At 37.7% G+C, this 19,209-nt stretch overlaps 1 protein-coding gene across 6 annotated transcripts in view; it reads left to right on the forward strand.

Moving 5' to 3' along the window:
• Nucleotides 1-19,209, forward strand: part of pitpnm2 (phosphatidylinositol transfer protein, membrane-associated 2) — an 87,653-nt gene that overhangs the window by 61,887 nt on the left and 6,557 nt on the right. For 2 of the 6 annotated variants that reach the window (XM_039675918.2, XM_039675919.2), the window contains 10 exons: nt 155-274; nt 3,479-3,702; nt 4,609-4,787; nt 9,881-10,051; nt 11,274-11,411; nt 12,769-12,933; nt 14,794-15,045; nt 16,701-16,849; nt 17,552-17,668; nt 17,751-17,867. In XM_039675918.2, the coding sequence (XP_039531852.1) occupies nt 155-274; nt 3,479-3,702; nt 4,609-4,787; nt 9,881-10,051; nt 11,274-11,411; nt 12,769-12,933; nt 14,794-15,045; nt 16,701-16,849; nt 17,552-17,668; nt 17,751-17,867 (1,632 nt within the window). The remainder of the gene's footprint in view (nt 1-154; nt 275-3,478; nt 3,703-4,608; nt 4,788-9,880; nt 10,052-11,273; nt 11,412-12,768; nt 12,934-14,793; nt 15,046-16,700; nt 16,850-17,551; nt 17,669-17,750; nt 17,868-19,209) is intronic. The other 4 variants (XM_039675920.2, XM_039675921.2, XM_039675922.2 and 1 more) reach the window with 4 other exon arrangements.

The following is a 19,209-nucleotide window of genomic DNA, read 5'->3' on the forward strand; positions in this document are numbered from 1 at the left end:
TGGTTTTTTTCTCTATGTAATTATTTACAGATTAGGGCAATGGACAATTTGTGTGGCAGTGAAATACGCATCTAGTTTTAGTTTGAAGACCTTTATCTCACTCATGACTTCCTGTTTGTGATGTAATGTGTGTCTGTCTGGTAATTGTGTGCAGGTGTGTCTGATTGGTGACTGTGTTGGAGGGATTCTGGGATTTGATGCTCTTTGCAGCAGCAACATCACAGTGTCAGAGAGTCAAAACAGCAGCCGGCGTGGCAGCATTGTCAGTGTGCAGGTGAACACACACATTTTCACACACACAAGGCCTGGTCATCCAGACAGTGATTAATTGTGAACGTACACGTCCGTTATCTCTCGTTTAGGGATGAGGCCTGGTTGAGTTGCATTAGCAGTGTGTCCAAGAGACGCTGTTTTTCCACCCTGTCTAAACCCCCTTTTTTTGGCCTCTCTAAGGAAAGCAAACTCAGGAAACAGTGGTTAAAGGCAGGGTAGGTACGTTTGAGAAACTAGCAGAAAGCTGCTGGATTTTGACAGTATCCAAGAGAGAAACTCCCACCCCATACCCCTTCTGAGCTCCTTCCAAGCCACGCCCCCAAAACACATGAAGGGGTGATGCCGCCCACTCAGCTGGAGGACGCGTTTACCAGAGGTGGACAAAGTACACAACTACCTTACTTGAGTGAAAGTACAGTACAGTTACAAGTAAAAGTTGTAAAGACTTTTTACTTAACGTAAAACTTTCACGATTTTACTTTACTTTTACGATTTTTACTTGAGTAAAAGTACAGAAGTACTTGTTTTTAGTACAGAAAAAAAAAAGTACAGAAGTACTTGAGTATCAAAAGTACAAAGTAAATGTCAATGCATTGTTATATTATTGTTGCATTATATTATTGTTGCATTATTGCCTCTGAAGCAACCAGTGAATACATTGACCGGTTTGTAGTTTTGTAGTGTGGAGCTTTAATAATGTCACAAAACCTATAGAAATTAAACTAATGAATATATAAAAAAGACAGCCATAATCATCTTCATTTTTTTATCTAACACTCCTACCACCCCAACAAAAGAAGTACACATCTTTGTGTATCCATTCATGCGCATTTGAATCAAATGGTCTGTAAATACAAAAAAAAAAAAAACCTGTATAACTGCCCAACAGCAATACTGCTTTAACAAACAGCACACAATAAATACTTATTCGCCATGAAAACAAACTTTCAAAACACTCACTACTAAACTACTCATTTACTCACTACTAGTAAATCACTCCTTTCTACTCAAGGACTTTGACAGAAATGTAGTGGAGTAAAAAGTATGATATTTTTCAAATGTAGAGAAGTTAAAGTAACAAGTTTCCAGAAAAAATAATACCCAAGTAAAGTACAAATACTTAAAGGGATACTCCACCGGGTTTTCATATTAAACTATGTTATTCCCTTAATTAAGACGAGCTGATGCATACCTCTCTCGTCTCAGTGCGTGCACTCTATCGCTCTGTATTGCCGCAAAACTATGTTAGCACTTAGCTTAGCCCAGTGCATTAAATATGGGCCAGAAAGAGAAGAGACAAAACACTTCCTCGTTTTCCCTATTTAAACACAGTTACTCGATTAGTGTAACTCGACCTAGGCTGGTGACACAAAATAAAACGTGTTTTTCTAAGCGTTTAAAATTGATGACTATATTTTATGGCGGAATACCATAAAAAAGTGCTTTAGAGCACTTCAACTTGGCGCAATAATACCTTCACTCGTGAAAAGTCCTCTTACCGGCTCCCGCTTTGGCGCATGTCACGTTGGCTGCATTGACGGAAATAAGAGGGAGGGGGAAAGCGAGGAAGCGGGAGCCGGTAAGAGGACTTTTCACGAGTGAAGGTATTATTGCGCCAAGTTGAAGTGCTCTAAAGCACTTTTTTATGGTATTCCGCCATACAATATAGTCATCAATTTTAAACGCTTAGAAAAACACGTTTTATTTTGTGTCACCAGCCTAGGTCGAGTTACACTAATCGAGTAACTGTGTTTAAATAGGGAAAACGAGGAAGTGTTTTGTCTCTTCTCTTTCTGGCCCATATTTAATGCACTGGGCTAAGCTAAGTGCTAACATAGTTTTGCGGCCATACAGAGCGATAGAGTGCACGCACTGAGACGAGAGAGGTATGCATCAGCTCATCTTAATTAAGGGAATAACATAGTTTAATATGAAAACCCGGTGGAGTATCCCTTTAAAAAGTGTACTTAAAGGAGTAGTTCACTCTTAAAAAAACTTTTGCTGCTTATTTACTCACCCCCATGTCATCCAAGATGTCCATGTCTTTCTTTCTTCATTCGAAAAGAAATTAAGGTTTTTGATGAAAACATTCCAGGATTTTCTCCATATAATGGACTTCAATGGGAACCAAACGGTTCAAGGTCCAAATGAGAGTTTGAGTGCAGCTTCAAAGGGCTTTAAACGACACCAGACGATGAATAAGGGTCTTATGTAGGACCCTTCGAGTTGACTCAAAAAAAGATTTGTTCATTTTGATGAATGAGTTTGAACAGGAGAGTCAGGAACACTCATCACTGAACAGAGCAAGGCGAGCATTTGTGCTTATAAAACTTAAACTTTTTTATTTATTTTTTAAATGACCAATCATTTCGCTTCATAAGACCCTTATTCATCGTCTGGTGTCGTTTAAAGCCCTTTAAAGCTCCTCTGAAACTGTCTGTTGGACCTTGAACCGTTTGGTTCCCATTGAAGTCCATTATATGGAGAAAAATCCTGGAATGTTTTCATCAAAAACATTCATTTCTTTTCAACTGAAGAAAGAAAGACATGGACATCTTGGATGACATGGGGGTGAGTAAATTATCAGCAAAAGTTTTTTTTGTTTTTTTTTAGTGAACTACTCCTTTAAGTGCAGTACTCAAGTAAATGTACTTCGTTACTGTCCACCTCTGACCAGCGCCGAGCAGAGAAGGGCGCAGTGCATGGAGTGGCATCACCTTTTTTTGCCTTGTTTACCTGCTCTGACTGTATATAGCGAGGTGCGTGCATGTGGGCGGTTCCTGTTGCAGCAGGAGCCATGATGGTAGCGAGGGAGAGTGACAGTCGCCCAGCCAATCATTGCGTTCGTTCCAAATGGAAAGAGTTGCTGTCTTTATTGCAGCCCTGACAGGACTACAGACTCTCAATTTTTATACTCTCCTTTTCAGAGTACTTAAATTTTGGATGTGTATTGGTTTATAAAGACAGTTTAAACAGATTTATGGAAAAGTGTTTTAGAAACAAACTGCCTACCCAACCTTTAAGATGTATTCTTAACAGTATTCAACTGCAGTATAACCACAACCTTTTGTTGTGTGTTCTCACCATTCTTCTTTTGTTTTAACCATGCAGGTCAGACGTTCTAAATGATTATAATGATCCTAAATATCCTGTTTTCCATCATATGATCCCTGTAATACTAATTTCTGATGCACTTCCTCCACAGGACAATGACCTGTTGTCACCAGGGATCATTATAAACAGCACTCACTGCTCGGGTTCTGGCTCGGGTTTGTCTTTAGAGGGAAGTCGGCACCTCAGCCGTAGTAATATAGACATTCCACGTTCCAGCGGTCCAGACGACCCTAAACGACAGCTGCCCCGGAAACGCAGTGACTCCTCGACCTACGAGCTGGACACCATCAAACAGCACCAGGCCTTCCTGACCAGGTGAGCCACAGTCGTCCTTTTGTTCCTCACCCAGTTTGTTTATCATTCAAGTCAACTTGTCTGTTTTATTTATCATATTTTTTGTGCACCATGGACTGTTTTCATAGACTGTGATGATGCGTTTCCTCAGTGCATCTAGCAAAGGTTTTTATATTTTCATTTTTATAAAATGTAATGTACTCTTATAACACTATACTTTGTCTTATATTACCTTGCCATTAATTTACATTGCTTCGTGAGTGTTTCTAATACAACAGCTGAGCGAGTGATGGCAATCAAGCTCTCTCTATATATTTTTCCTCTTTTGAAAAGTCTTAGAAATGCTATTGTGACGTTTACCCAACTATTGACAACTTTCACTTCTAATAACCCCATTAATGTGGTAAAAGGTTCATATGCTGTTGATGACATTATTGGTATTAGCTGATATTAGCATTTCATTAACTTGTTGGTTATATCTGGTTATGTTTGATTAGAAGCAAATTATATCCGGGATTATTTTTCTATTCCAAACAATAAATGCTAGATTTTCAAATATTACATATATTTTATAACAGGCTTCACACAGTCATGGAAAACCTGGAAATAATAATATTTTTAATTGCTTTCCATTCCTGCTAAAGACATGAACAAATTTGTAATAAAAAAATGTAAATATTGAAATATTAAAAATATTTGATTGACTAGAATTTCATCGTCTTTTTAGTCAAATATTTTAAATCGATCAGTTTCAGTGGTTTAAAAAATATAATTGATTCTTTGCCGAATTGGTTTGAATCAAAAAAATATATATATATATTTCATAACTTTTCCAGACATGGCAGTGAATCCCTACTTGTGACTGTAATAATGCCCAATAATAAAATTTTAAAGATGTGTATAATAATGTAAATTGTGTATATATAGTCTGCACTCCAGCGTTTTGAGGAACGATCCGGGTTCACGCCGGTCCAGCAGCAGTACCATGCTGGAGGGAGGTGGCGCTCTGGGAAAGTTTGACTTCGAAGTGTCCGACTTCTTCCTCTTCGGCTCTCCGCTAGGCCTGGTCCTCGCTCTGAGGAAAACTGTGGTCCCTTCTTTAGATGGTATGTTAACCTTCGGTACAGTTTCTAGTGGAAGAGGAGTGATGAAAGAGAATGAAATCCTGAGTGGATTGGATGCCAAAGCGATCGTTTAAAGTGTGACTTGATCTGATGGATTACACTGACTGTGTGATCTCTATTGTTCATGCTGTTTTTGTTCTGAAGTCCAAATCTTTTAAAACATATTAATCCTAAAAGCAACTTAAATCAGTTGGAGTTGTGGGCTGCCAGCAGATTACTGGAGATTGTTTCAGAGGGCTGGTGTGGTGTCACAGAGGAAGGGAACCGTATGCTGACGGGAGAATCCCGATCTAACGTCTGTCATGTACAAAACAAAAACAAGGATGAATGTGTTGATCAAAATACTGAATTTGTATCTTTGATTAATTGTATTCTTGTGTTTGTACTTGTTTTTTTTTCTTATGTGTCCTTTTTGTACATAAAACAAAAAAAGCCTGCACATTGCTGCATAACAAAAAGATATTTTATTTTATTTATTTTACATTTCAAAATATAGAGTTTAATTGTGTTCTTAATTCTTAAAAAAAAAAAAAAAAAAAAGAACCGATAAGAATACCGTTAAAGTACCGGATCGATAAGCGGTATCGGTAAGAGTAGTAATACCGATAAAACCTTAACGATACCCATCCCTAATACCGAGACGATACCTTGACTTCGATACCGGTTCCTGAACGATACTTTTATCGATACCAATTTTATGTAACCAGTTTTAACAATATAATATTACCTACATTTTTATTTCATTTTTCAGTTCGTTGACTTTTTCCACACTCATATCTTGAGTATGTAAAAAAGCACCAATGCTAAAGTTTTAGGACGCTTACACGCGCACACACACACTACAGCCTCACGTGCGATGAGCTACGTCTCTGGGCAGCCGCGTAAACTAGTGTTTTCCGCCACAGTCAATCATGCTGCATGCTTATTGTTTCAAGAGATTAACCATTTAGGTACCAAAATTTGGTACCGGAAAAAAAGATTTCAATACTCTGTAGTACCGAGGCAATTCGGTCGGTACCTAAAAAGTACCGAACTCGGTACCCAGCCCTACTTAAAGGGTTAGTTCACCCAAAAATGAAAATTAAGTCATTAATTACTCACCCCCATGCTGTACCAACCCCGTAAGACAGAGGTCACTAATAGGCGGACCGCGGTCCGGATCCGGACCCAGACGTCGTTCTGTCCGGACCCGGACCAATAACTAGAGAATTATTAACGAATTATTAAAGTTTGACGGAGCGTTTCTATTTTAACTGCGCAGCTTTTCTAGCATTTATGGTACTGGTTTAGCGCGACCCAGGAATGTCACAGACCAATAGCATGCGTTGTAAATCGTCATGTGATGCTACTCGAGTCAGCGGCAGCGCGAGAGACACACACACACACACAGGGAGAGACGAGACGAGACGAGACGAAAGAGAGACGACGTTTCACATGGCGTGCTCTAAAAAAAGGAAAGTGGACAGCGAAAACAGAGCTTTCAATCAAGATTGGACAGATTCTTTCATGTTCATTCTTCCCACGGGCAGTTCAAAACCGGTATGTCTCATATGTTCAGAGACTGTCGCGATTATTAAGAGCGGCAATGTGAAGCGCCACTATGAGACCAAGCACAAATCGTTTGACCAAACATACCCACTTAAATCCGTACTGAGGGCACAGAAAATAAACGATCTAAAAGCCCAATATGATCGATCCAGCAGAATCTTAACACATTCATTCACTGCCCAACAACGTGCTAACGAATGTTCCCTTAAAGTTGCTTGGATTTTGGGCCAACATAAAAAACCATTTACTGATGCAGGGGTTGTCAAGGAGTGCATGAGTGCGGTGGCTGAAACCTTACTTGAGGGAAAACAAAAAGAAGACATGTGTGTAAAAATCAAGCAAATACCTATGTCAGCATCATCAGCCACAAAGAAAACAGAAATATTAACCCAGGATGTGCTAGCTCAGCTGGATGAAGCAATTCACAAGGCACCATGCATAGGCTTAGCTGTAGATGAGTCCACTGATGTGTCTGACAATGCTCAGCTGTTAGTTTTTGTAAGGTTCTTTAACATAGACAAGGAAAAGTTCTGTGAAGACCTGTTAGGTGTCACACCCCTTCAGACCAGTACAAGAGGAGAGGACATCTACCTGGCTATAAAGGAGATGTTAAAGAAGAGGGCAATAGAGATGAAACAAGTGGTTTCAATAACCACAGATGGAGCCCCTGCCATGGTAGGGAGAGAGAGAGGAGCTGTGGCAAGACTGAAAGAGGACAATCCTCAACTCATCTCTTACCACTGCATAATTCATCAGTCAGTCCTGTGCTCCACCCTGTCAGATGAGTATGCTGAGGTGATGAACACAATGATGAGAATGATAAACTTTCTCAGAGCTTCCTCTTCCCATCAGCATCGCATGCTCAGGGAATTCCTCAGAGAAGTTGATGCAAATGCTGATGATCTCCTGTTACACAACAATGTAAGATGGCTCAGCAAAGGTAGGGTGTTGGAGCGCTTTTGGTCTATCCGAGGGGAAATCGCAGCTTTCTTGGCACAGCTGAAGAGCCAGAAGGCAACACCATTTTCTCTCTTTTTGGAGGATGACAAGAAGATGGATATTGTGGCTTTTTTGGTTGATATCACTTCACACCTGAATGAACTGAATTTAAAGCTACAGGGCAAGGACAATTCAGTTTGTGATCTGATGACAGCTGTGCGCTCCTTTCAGAGGAAACTTGCGCTGTTTAGGGAAGACCTGCAGGGAGACTGTGCACACTTCCCAACTGTGAAGGAACAGGTTCAGGGTGAGAGAGAGGTGTCTTCTTTTGTTGACTTTGTTGACAAGCTGATTGTAAATTTCAGCAAGCGTTTTGACAGCTTCAGCCTTGGACAGCAGCTCACCCTGTTCATTCAGAACCCATTCCTCATCACAGATGTCAGGGAGTTCTCAAAGGAAGTCACACTACTCTTCAAGTGGGCAGATGCTGGGCCTCTCCAGATGCAACTTGTCGATCTCCAAGCAGATGTGGCCTTGAAAGAGCATTTTGGAAAATCTGATCCTGCCACTTTCTGGCTTCAAATGGTCTCAGAGACCGCTTTCCCGGGTCTGAGGAAAGTAGCCTTGTACATCTTTACCATGTTTGGCTCTACATACAACTGTGAGGCTGCTTTCTCCACAATGAACATTATTAAAAGCAAATATAGATCCAGGCTCACCAACGAGCACCTACACATGTGTATGAGAATGGCCCTAACACCATTCCAGCCCAGATTTAAAATGCTGGCAGGACAAGCAAGGGCTCACTTTTCTCACTAAGCAAGAGAAAGTGAGGAAGTGGGATATAAAAGGGAAAGAAAGAGAAAAGGAAGTGTTAAAGTTGTTCGATTGTTAATATGTGTTAAGATCGTTTATTATAAAATGTTAAAATTAAGTTAAAATTAATTTAAACTTAAGATGTGAAAGGGAGTTAACTAAAAACTAAAAGGGAAACTCAAGCTGTACTTTTTATTTTAATTTTCTAAATTTAAGCACTTTATTTTGAGACGCACATTTTTCAAAAGCTCTCTGTTGTGTTTTATTTATTTATAATTTATTTTTAAATGCAGCCTTTATTTCATTTAAATTGATAATTTATTATTAGAGTACTTATTATTTATGATCCCTACAGTTCAATATATAAACTGACAATAAATATTGTTGAAATATTATTGAATTGGACTTTTATTTTATTTGACAGTCGTCTGTTGACTAGACTTCTTACATATTTTCATACAACTAACGTTACTAGGCTGTGGCACTGAAAGATAACGCTTGACATTTAAAAATTATAAAGTTAGTCATTGTGATGTTGCGGACCTTTGCTTGATGGAATTTTCTCTAACTGGACCTCTTAGAATTTTAATTGAATACCTCTGCCGTAAGACCTTCGTTCGTCTTCGGAACACAAATGAAGATATTTTTGATTAAATTTGAGAGCTGTATAACTACCACATTGGCTCCTAAGGGACTGCCTCTTGACGGCCCAAAAAGTCAATGAAGAAAATGTTTAAATATCCCAAGTGACTACCCTGGCTCAACTATATGTTTATCAAGCGACGCGAATACTTTTTATGCGAAAAAACAAACAAAAATAACGAGTTTATTCGACTATTTCTTTTCTTCCTTGTAGGCCAGAACGAGACTTCCTTATAGATTTCCACGACGCATGCGCAAGATTTGTGATCTGCTCACACCAGCTTCACTACTTCAGATCGCAATTCTCGCGCATGCGTCGTGGAAATCTATAAGGAAGTCTCGTTCTGGCCTACAAGGAAGAAAAGAAATAGTCGAATAAACTCGTTATTTTTGTTTGTTTTTTCGCATAAAAAGTATTCGCGTCGCTTGATAAACATATAGTTGAGCCACGGTAGTCACTTGGGATATTTAAACATTTTCTTCATTGACTTTCTGGGCCGTCAAGAGGCAGTCCCTTAGGAGCCAATGTGGTAGTTATACAGCTCTCAAATTTAATCAAAAATATCTTCATTTGTGTTCCGAAGACGAACGAAGGTCTTACGGGGTTGGTACAGCATGGGGGTGAGTAATTAATGACTTAATTTTCATTTTTGGGTGAACTAACCCTTTAACCTCCTCTGCACCACAAACAACAGCATTATTTTTAGTTAGCTTATGGCGAAAGAAAATGCTTAAGTACTCTTTCCAACATTGAAAATAATCAGTAATGTTTCTTGAGCAGCAAATCATCATATTAGAGTGATTTCCGAAGGATCATGTGACACTGAAGACTGGAGTAATGATGCTGAAAATTCAGCTTTATAAATTACATTTTACAATATATTCAAATTTCAAAATATTACTTTTTTTTTACTGTATTTTTGTTCAAATAAATGTGGCCTTAGTGAGCAGAAGAGACACCAAAAACATTAAGTGATCTTACTGACCCTAAACAGTGTGCACGACTCTACTTGAACAACGCTATAACAAACCAAAAATCGTATGCTTTTATATTAATAAATGTATATTCTAACACCAACATTTGAGATCAATTCAACAAATATTTGTCTTTTATTTTGTTCTTCCTGCAGTGGCTCATCTTCGCCCGGCTTGCCAGCAGGTTTATAACCTGTTCCACCCCGCGGATCCCTCCGCCTCTCGTCTGGAGCCGCTGCTGGAGAAGCGTTTCCACCTGATGCCACCGTTTAGCGTCCCCCGATACCAGCGCTTCCCACTGGGTGACGGCCAGTCAGCCCTGCTGGGTAAGACGGGAGAGATTTCTCAGTCAACTTGTACACCTGCTAAGACCTGCTGGATTTATCTAGTGTTATCGGATCACCTTTTATTGTCATGTGTCCTCTGACCACTCGTGATTGGATTTAGAGGGGATGGTCTCTTGATATTGTGACTGCATACCAGTGTTATTTATTTCAGAATCATTGAAATACGATTATAGGTTTCATTAATATTTAAAAATCTTATTTTTATATTTTCTGTTTTTATATATATATATATATATATATTTCTGTTGTTATTGTTTTTTTTTTTTCAGTTTTAGTTTTAGTACAAGTTTCATGCAAAAGGGAAATGTTGCCTTGAAATGTACTAGCTGAAATACGTTTTTAATTGTATTTTAACTTAACATTTATTTTATTTCAAGTAACGATTTTTTCAATGGTTTTAGTTTTAGATAGCTATTCCCAGACAGCAAACTGACATTGAATCAACGTGGAAATGACGTCTCTCATGACATTGAAACAACGTTGATTTTGCTCATCGAATTAACGTTGAACCAACGTCAGACGCGGCATTCTTCAAAGCTAAATGAAAATCGAAAATTGGTTTGCTTTCATAACGTTGAAACAACGCGTTGATTTCAAGTTGATTTTCCGTTAGTTTTGAAAGAATGACGCGTCTGACGTTGGTTCAACGTTAATTCGATGAGCAAAACTATGTCAGATCAACGTTGTTTCGATGTCATATTTCCACGTTGATTCAATGTCAGTTTGCTATCTGGGTTATGACCTTGCTGCATACATCACTCATATGTAAAGTCTCACTGGATGCTGATAACAATGCAAAACGTGCCATGTCCCAAAAAAGAGCCGCACATAACTGGATCATTTGCATGTTTTACTGCAATTGATGATTGACAGGTGAGTCAATATACTACAAATGCAATGCGGTCACATGCATTGCGAGCTTTATCAGCTCAAGGTACTCGTTTACATTTGAGAAATGATTGTAAATGGGGCCCACGTGTGTTCGCATGTGTATTAAAGCAGATATTTGTGTGGTTTAGTTTAAAGCAGCACATGTAAAAGAGCGTCGTCCATCATTGCAGTTCTGGCTGGTGTTATCGTGCCTCGGTTTGTGTCATTTCTGTCTGTTATTTGTCTTTATTTTCTGTTTCTTTGTCTCTCTCCCCTCACGTCGCTCTCATGTCTCCACGTCCCTCATGCCGCTGGGTTTGACATGTGGCAGTGGAAACCATCCAGAGTAACCCTCACCTCCTGTTGGAGAGTGTGAGCTGTGCTGCCCAGCGCTTTCAGGATGGCATCAGCGAGACTTCCATTCCCGTCCCTGTGCTCAACTGGCAAGCCATGCCGGCCCCCGCCGAGTGTGTGTAGCCATTCCTGGTTTCTTACACCCCTTTAGCGTAAACTCCCTGTTATGTGTGTCACCCCTGTGTGGCGTGTGCCCTCATTTCACATGATCTGTGTTTGTGCGTCTGCTTTGACATTGATTCTCTCATTGGGGCTTGTCGGTTTTGAGTTTTACTGACTTCCTGCCACTGGATGCTGCCATGAGGAACTGATGGTATTGAATTTAGAGGTGAAGTGTGTATTTTTTCAACTTTAAAATGCTTTTTCCTAGCCTAATTTAGTTTGGACGAGTATAAGCCATTCATAGGTAGACTTAAAAAGTGTAATTTCACCACAAAATCAAAAGAAAAATACATTATAATTAACCATATTTTCACCTACAGTACAATAGATGCTTTACTTTTGTTTTGTTTTTTTGTAATTATGAATATTCTCTATGATACTGTTAGATTCTTTACTGTAAGGTTAGGGTTAGTAGTATAGTATTATAGTAAAAACGTTATACTATTTAGTATAGTATTATAGTATAAATTACTGTAATAATGAGAGTAATGAAGCTGAAAATTCAGCTTTGCATCACAGAAATAAATTATATTTTAAAGTATATTGAAATAGAAAACCGTTCTTTTAAATTGTTATAATATTTCACAATATTACAGCTATTTTCTGTATTTTTTTTAGTAGACATTCAAAATAGAAATAGTAATGTTTCCAAACTTAACCGGTACTGTATATTGTTATGAAAATATTAGTCCTAAAATTGCCTTTTGATTCTGGTGTGAAATATAACCTAGGCAAACATTTCATGAGGTTTGCCCGAAAGCAGTTCAACCTATGGGGAAACCTGTTTGGAAATCAGCACTATTTTTTATTTTTTTTTGTATCACACACTCCACCTTTAAAACAACAATACAGCAAGAATAATGAGAAAAAATATAAATTCAAGCAGCTTGACTAATGACAAATCCTGATTCCGATGACGGGCTTGCATGTGTATTTGGTAGATAATGCCCCATGAGGACTTCATGTAAAAACAGTCAATGCTCTCCTAAATTCCTCAAGAATGGAAGGAACAGATTAAAGTGGACTCAGGGGCAGTATTTACTACTTCTATATCTCTTTGGATTTGTGTTTGCATCTTCTTTTCACTTGCTTTTATCATTTTGAATCAAATGGCCCTCAAATGTATTATGATCAAGCTCAGATCCAAAATCGAGTGAGATCGCGACACTGCCTATCATGCGTTCTAGATCGAATGCGGTCTGCTCACTAGGCTTTGGAACTGAGGTTTAGTCTTCTGAAAATTATCAGATTTCTGGGCCCTGATTTCTCTGTCAGTTCCTGCGAGTAATTCCTGGTTTTGGTCCTCACAGCGGACGTGATGCAGTCTCACAGCATTATGTTTGGGGATCACTCCAATCCTTCGTCTCCGGGATCCATTCCAGCCTTCCGTGGGGCTCGCAGGGGCAGTGAGACCAGCATCGCCAGCCAGGTGTCAGGGTTAGCGGACAGTTACACCGCCTCCAACATCGCCAACAGTGAGTAACACATGTACACACTCGGGTTAGGTTAAATAGAATAGAACAAGAATAATCGATATCAAGAAACCTTCACCAATGCTGCATTTATTTGATCAAAATTACAGTAAAAACACTAAGATTGTGAAATATTATTGCAAATTATAATAGCTTGTTGTTTTTTTTAAATGTAATTTATTCCTCTGATGCAAAGCTGATTTTTCAGCATTATTGCTTCAGTCTTCAGTGTCGCATGACCCTTCAGAAATCATTTAATATGCTGCTCAAGAAACATTTCTGATTATTATTATCAATGTTGTAGGGGTGGGTATTGGCAAAAATGTGACGTGATATTTGGGCCACGATTCAATATTATTGCGATTCTCACTGTATTGCGATACAAGCATTGCGATTCGATTCTGCGATATATTCGATTCATGTTCCCCATATTATTCAAAGACATTACAAAAAAATGAGGAAAATAAGACTCCTCAACTCACTTTAATGGGCTCTATGCACAGCAGTATTTCCGATGAAGGTGTAAGAATGCTGGATAACTTCCGCCGATTGTAGAGTCTGAGAATATATATTGAATTTTATACTCGATGGCTATACTAAAGAAACGTTGGTCACAAAAACAGACACCCCTCGTTGTGTTTATGCTTCTTTTTAAAATTATATTAAGTAACATAAATATATATAAAATTACGTCTAAACGTATGAAAGTTTCGTTTTAAAGATGGGAGGACAGTAAATTTTGAAGACTCTGCCATAGTCCCGTTTTCCTCCGCTTTAATCTCCCCAACCGGAAACTGAAGAGCAGCCTTGCGTCAAATGCTGAACTTATGCGTGCATATAGCCCATTAAATGTCACATTTAATTCTGTAAACATTACACATTCTACACATTAACTGATGTGCAAAAACTTGAAAACTTGTTCTTGAACATTCAGGACACAGGACAGGACGTAATTATTCTCTGAATGGGAGACCTCGCACGTGAATGTTGAGCTCCAGGCTTGCTACGATCGCACCTCGGCATCGCAAGAACAAACTTTTTTTAAACGCAATTACGCAGTATCCGTTCAACCCTACCTGTATTACACACACACACACACACAGCCCACAGAACAAACTTTTTTTAATGCAATTACGCAGTATCCGTTCAATCCTGCCTCTATTACACACACACATATCTCATATCGAGTTCTCTTTCGGGCTTGAACAAATCATTACACACACAAATTATGCCAAAATGTCTCTGTCCCACATTGCACTGCATTAACGTGTAGCCTACAGCTTACGCTCAACGGCTGTCTGAATTCACTCACTCATTTTCATTCACTCCTTCAAGTGAACAGTATTAACTTAGTTAGGAATAAGCCTAACTTAGTGAATGAGGGTTTAGGGATTCAACCTATGTTCTCAAGCAGTGAAAAATAGAGAAACCAATGAAGAAAACCGGAAAGTAAAACAGATAATTTTATAATCAAATATAGCAAAAAGAGATCGATACTTGGCGCCCGTGTATCGATACAGTATTGCCACAGAAAATATCACGACACTGTATCGATTTTTCCCCCACCCCTACAATGTTGACAGTTGTGCTGCTTCATATTTTGGTGGAAACCATGATACATTTATTTTTTTCAGGATTCTTTGATTAATAGAGATCTTTCCTAACATTATAGAACTCTTTATTGTAACATTTGATCAATTTGGTCCTTGCTGAATAAAAGTTCTAATTTCTTTTTTTTTAAAGTCTTATTTTCCCTAAACTTTTGAACAGTAGTGTGCTGCAACAAAAAAAGCTAGTAGGAACTATCACATATGTCATGTTCACCTTTTGACTACTGTTGTTTTGATGTTGTTTTTTCTCTAGTAACACAAGCATGCCAAGTTAGACTCTCCAAAAAGCTCAGTTTTTTGTCCCAATTGTCCCTCCCCTATAATAAAATGAGCTCCCGAAGCCCCTCCCACAAATCCTGCAAAGCACAAAATAAGCGTCCGCTAGAAAGGCAGGATTCCAGCTGTTTGGATGAGACAGAGCAGAGCATCTCTCTAGGCTTTGAGCCCTCACCCTCGCTCTCCTCAGACCCGCCATCACCGTGTGTCCCGCTGGACATCGAGCAAGGTACTTGGAGCGTGGGTAGACGTCCGGTCAGAGGGTCTCCTAGACCCTCCAGATGCACCCGCTCTCCTGTTTGCCTGCGTTAGTTTCTTCCATTGCTGCATTCCCTGCAATCCCTCCTACTGCCTGTTTTAGCCCTCCGAATCTTCAGCCTGTCTCCTTGCTGATCTCCCCAGCGCTGATGCCTTTGTTTTCTGAATTCATGCCCCCATCCTTTAAAAGCTCAGCGCGGGCGCTCTGGTTTTTCATCTCTGGAACCCTGAGCCGCTCTGGGTTTGCCCTGAATGATGAAGACCTTCTGAAGATGCTTTGAAATGACGCTGACTGGTCTTGCTCCCATTATCATGCTTACGACCTCAATATCTCCTGTCAGCGGTCGCTTATAGATAAGGATGGGAATCAGAGGGAATTTAGAGATTACTATGATTTTTTTTTTTTACTTTTGAGGAAGTCTCCACTATGTACTAAGCATTTAAAAAAAATGTAAATAAAAAAAAAAATTGTAAATTTTTGTAATGTAAAAATTTTTTTTATAAAATTGTTATCTTTATTTATATTTATAGAAATTGATCTTTATAAATATATATATATATATTGTGTTTATATGTTTATAATATAATGTTTTTTTTCTAAATATAAATATATTTATAATATATATATATATATATATATATTATAGTTTTTAATTATGAATAAATATTGTTTGCATAATCTGCAAATAATAATGTTATTTATATACTATATAATTTTTTTTTTTTTTTGCAAAAAATATTTTTTATTTAAGCAAATAATCTATTTGGCTGCTTTGCTGAATTAATAATTATGACATTTTTGTTTAGATCAGGGGCACATTTTTTTTTTAGAAAATTTAATTACAAAATGTTATTTTACATTATTATTCAAATATTATAAAATACAGTATTACTTGGACGTTATTTCAAGCTAGGAAGGAAAATATCAAATTTGCATATGGATTGGGGACATGAATTGCGGTTATGCATAAATCGTTTTTTTATCGCATAATTTTTCTCTGAAGTTAGATATACCAAATTATTATTAATTTTAGTGCCATTTATTTCATGTCTGTTCCAGATTAATCTTTAATTACATTTAGACATGAGTGAATCTTTTTTTAAGAAAATTTTACTGATTCTTTTAAAACAACCGACTCTTCTGTTTGTGAATCAGACTGTATGTTTAGTGACGTGCAACCAGCAATAAGAAACACATGTTGTCTGTACACTGTCTTTATCCACCGCCCTGTCTTCCCAGTCAAAATGGAACCAGTTTTGAATAAAAACTGGTTTTCTATTCACAATCCTACTTGTAGAGAACCAGAGGCCGTTTGCAGATTCAAGAACACTAAACCCCAATGAAAAGAATTTGAATCCAAAAATAGGGTTGTGTTCTTAAATATCTTTGCAATGGGTCATGGGAGGAAGAAGTGCACATTACAAAACAACTTTCCATTTCTTTCCTTCCTCTTGAGCCCCTGAAGCAAACCTGCATCATATGTCCTCGTCCTGTCCTAGATCCAGCATCTGAAACATTCATAAATGATGTAGAGTTGAAACAGAAATCTTTAATGGTATTTGAACCTGCCGTTGTAGCGGTAATGGTTTGGACAGGCTTGACTGAATGTCTCGTTGCTCCTGCAGTCGCTGCACGCTGGTGGGGAACCAAGCGCATCGATTTCGCCCTGTACTGTCCCGACGCTCTGACTGCGTTCCCCACCGTGGCGCTACCTCACCTGTTTCACGCATCCTACTGGGAATCAACGGATGTGGTGTCTTTCCTGCTCAGACAGGTGAAGATTATAAAATATTCATTCTTCTTAATGGAATTTTCAGGGTTATTCGCACCAAGAAACATGATTGTATAATATATTATTAACTTATTCATATATTTGTATTGATTTATATAAATAAATGTTATAAAATTATCTTTATTCATTTAGATCTTTATTTATGTCATACTTTTATAATATAAAATGTTTTCTTCCTAAAGGATTATGCAGGGTTATTTGCACCAAGAAACATAATTACATATTTTTTTTTCTGCCTTTATTTTAAAATATTTATTGATTTATTTAAATAAAGATGTTTTAAAACATCTATATTCATTTATGTCATAAGTATAGAATAAAACATGTATTTTGTCTGCCTTTTAATAATATATTATTTTTTAAATATTTGTATTCATTTATTTATATAAAACTGTTAAATTATATTTATTATATTTAGTTTTTGGTGACATTTTAATATAATAAAATAAGGGATTTCCTTTTTCATATTAATTAAATTTAATAGGTGTAATTTAATTAATTCCCAAAAAAATATTATAATTTTGGTGATACTTCTTGCTACTGTATGAAGCAAATTACTGACTATGAAATTAACGTACAGATCAGGGTGTGAGTTGTTAATTTTGTGGTAGTGCATCAATTTTTTTTTTTTATTGCACATATTTTATTTAAATTATTAGTCATATTTATTGTTTTTGCTCTTAGGTAATGAGGCATGAGAACTCGAGTATTTTGGAACTAGATGGGAAGGAGGTGTCCGAATTCACTCCGTCCAAACCGCGGGAGAAGTGGATAAGGAAGAGGACACATGTGAAGATCAGGGTGAGACGGGCATCTCTAAAACCTCATGTTGACATTGAGAGCATTACAGGATTGCTGACGTAAAGATGTGTTTGTGTTGAAGAATGTTACAGCAAATCACCGCGTGAATGATGCCGTGTTTAATGAGGATGGCCTTCAGGTAGTCATGGGTCGCTTCATGTACGGGCCGCTGGACATGGTCACACTGACGGGAGAGAAGGTTAGTGCCCTATACACTTTGGTTTGTAAAGATCCCGGAGACTGAAAAATCAAGTAGCCTGTCTATGGTAAGCCGTTTAGTTTAAATAGTACTCGTCGTAATTGCGTTTTTACTAGTAAGAATTGTATTAGAGAGCTCTACAATTCAATTCTTACTAGTAGCAGTTACAATTAAAGAGCTCTCTAATTCAATAATTACTTGTAAAAATTACACTTAGAGAGCTCTACAAATGAATTTTTACTAGTCATATGTCTCCATTGACTTCCATTCATTTTTAATTACGGAGCTCTACGTAACAATTCAATTGTAGAGCTCCATAATTAAAAATGAATGTGTCCCTGATAGGGGTGGAACGGTACATGTATTCGTATTGAACCGAGACGGTACGCGCGTCACGGTTCGGTGCACGAATTTAAATGGAGAATACACGGTATAAAAATAAATAAAACTCGCGTGCGGAATGCGGAACTACTGTTAGATACGAGGGTTCGTTAGGGACACATAATCTGTACCATCGGCTAGCTCTGAACCGTCTATGCTCTGAACGCGCGTTCACTTCAAACGTTGGCTTTATACACGCGTCCTATTCGCTTTGGACTAGTGACGAACTAGACGCTCTAGTCGCGTTTGGTGTGACAGCATAATGAACAGGCTGCGATGTCAAGATTGCAATGCTGGAGTGTGTGTGTGTGTGTGCGTGAGAGAGAGAGAGAGAGAGAGGTGCGATAGAACAGTGGAAACATGAAAACTGTTCTTATATTTGTGTACATTCGCAATAAAACACAACATTGTGCTTTTGTCACACTGTAAACTTGACAAACTGTAACATACAACTGTCACCCAACCAAAATCACACACACACTGTTTTAAAAGCAAAACATATTTATTCAACTCCATTTCAAAACAGTCTGTGGGTCCCATCTTTTGGACATTCATCATTTTGCATTGGTTTTAATTTCTTGTCCTCGGAGCACTAATCTTACACATTCATTGATTAAAAAAGAAACTCAAATGTGTTTTTAATGGTAGTATTATTTTATACAGAAATCAATTATTTATAATTCAGATGAGAATAATGTTACATTGTTAATTAATAATGTTAATAAAAATTAAGGAAAACAAATAGATCGATCTGAAATATAGGAAAATAATTTTAAATTAATTCAGGTACAATTACCAAACATATCGCAAGGTCTTTTTTGTCTTTTTATTCATTTAATTAATAAACTAATGATATAAAACTATTGTCAGTGCACTACAAATAAACTGGTTCTATGCCTTTATTAATAAAACTTCTTTAAAAATTTTTAAAGTTTTGCTTTTCCCTCCATCGTAACGAACC

The sequence above is a fragment of the Pimephales promelas genome, chromosome 23, assembly GCF_988280905.1.
Source record: "Pimephales promelas chromosome 23, fPimPro1.hap1.1, whole genome shotgun sequence".
Taxonomy (NCBI): Eukaryota; Metazoa; Chordata; class Actinopteri; order Cypriniformes; family Leuciscidae; genus Pimephales; species Pimephales promelas.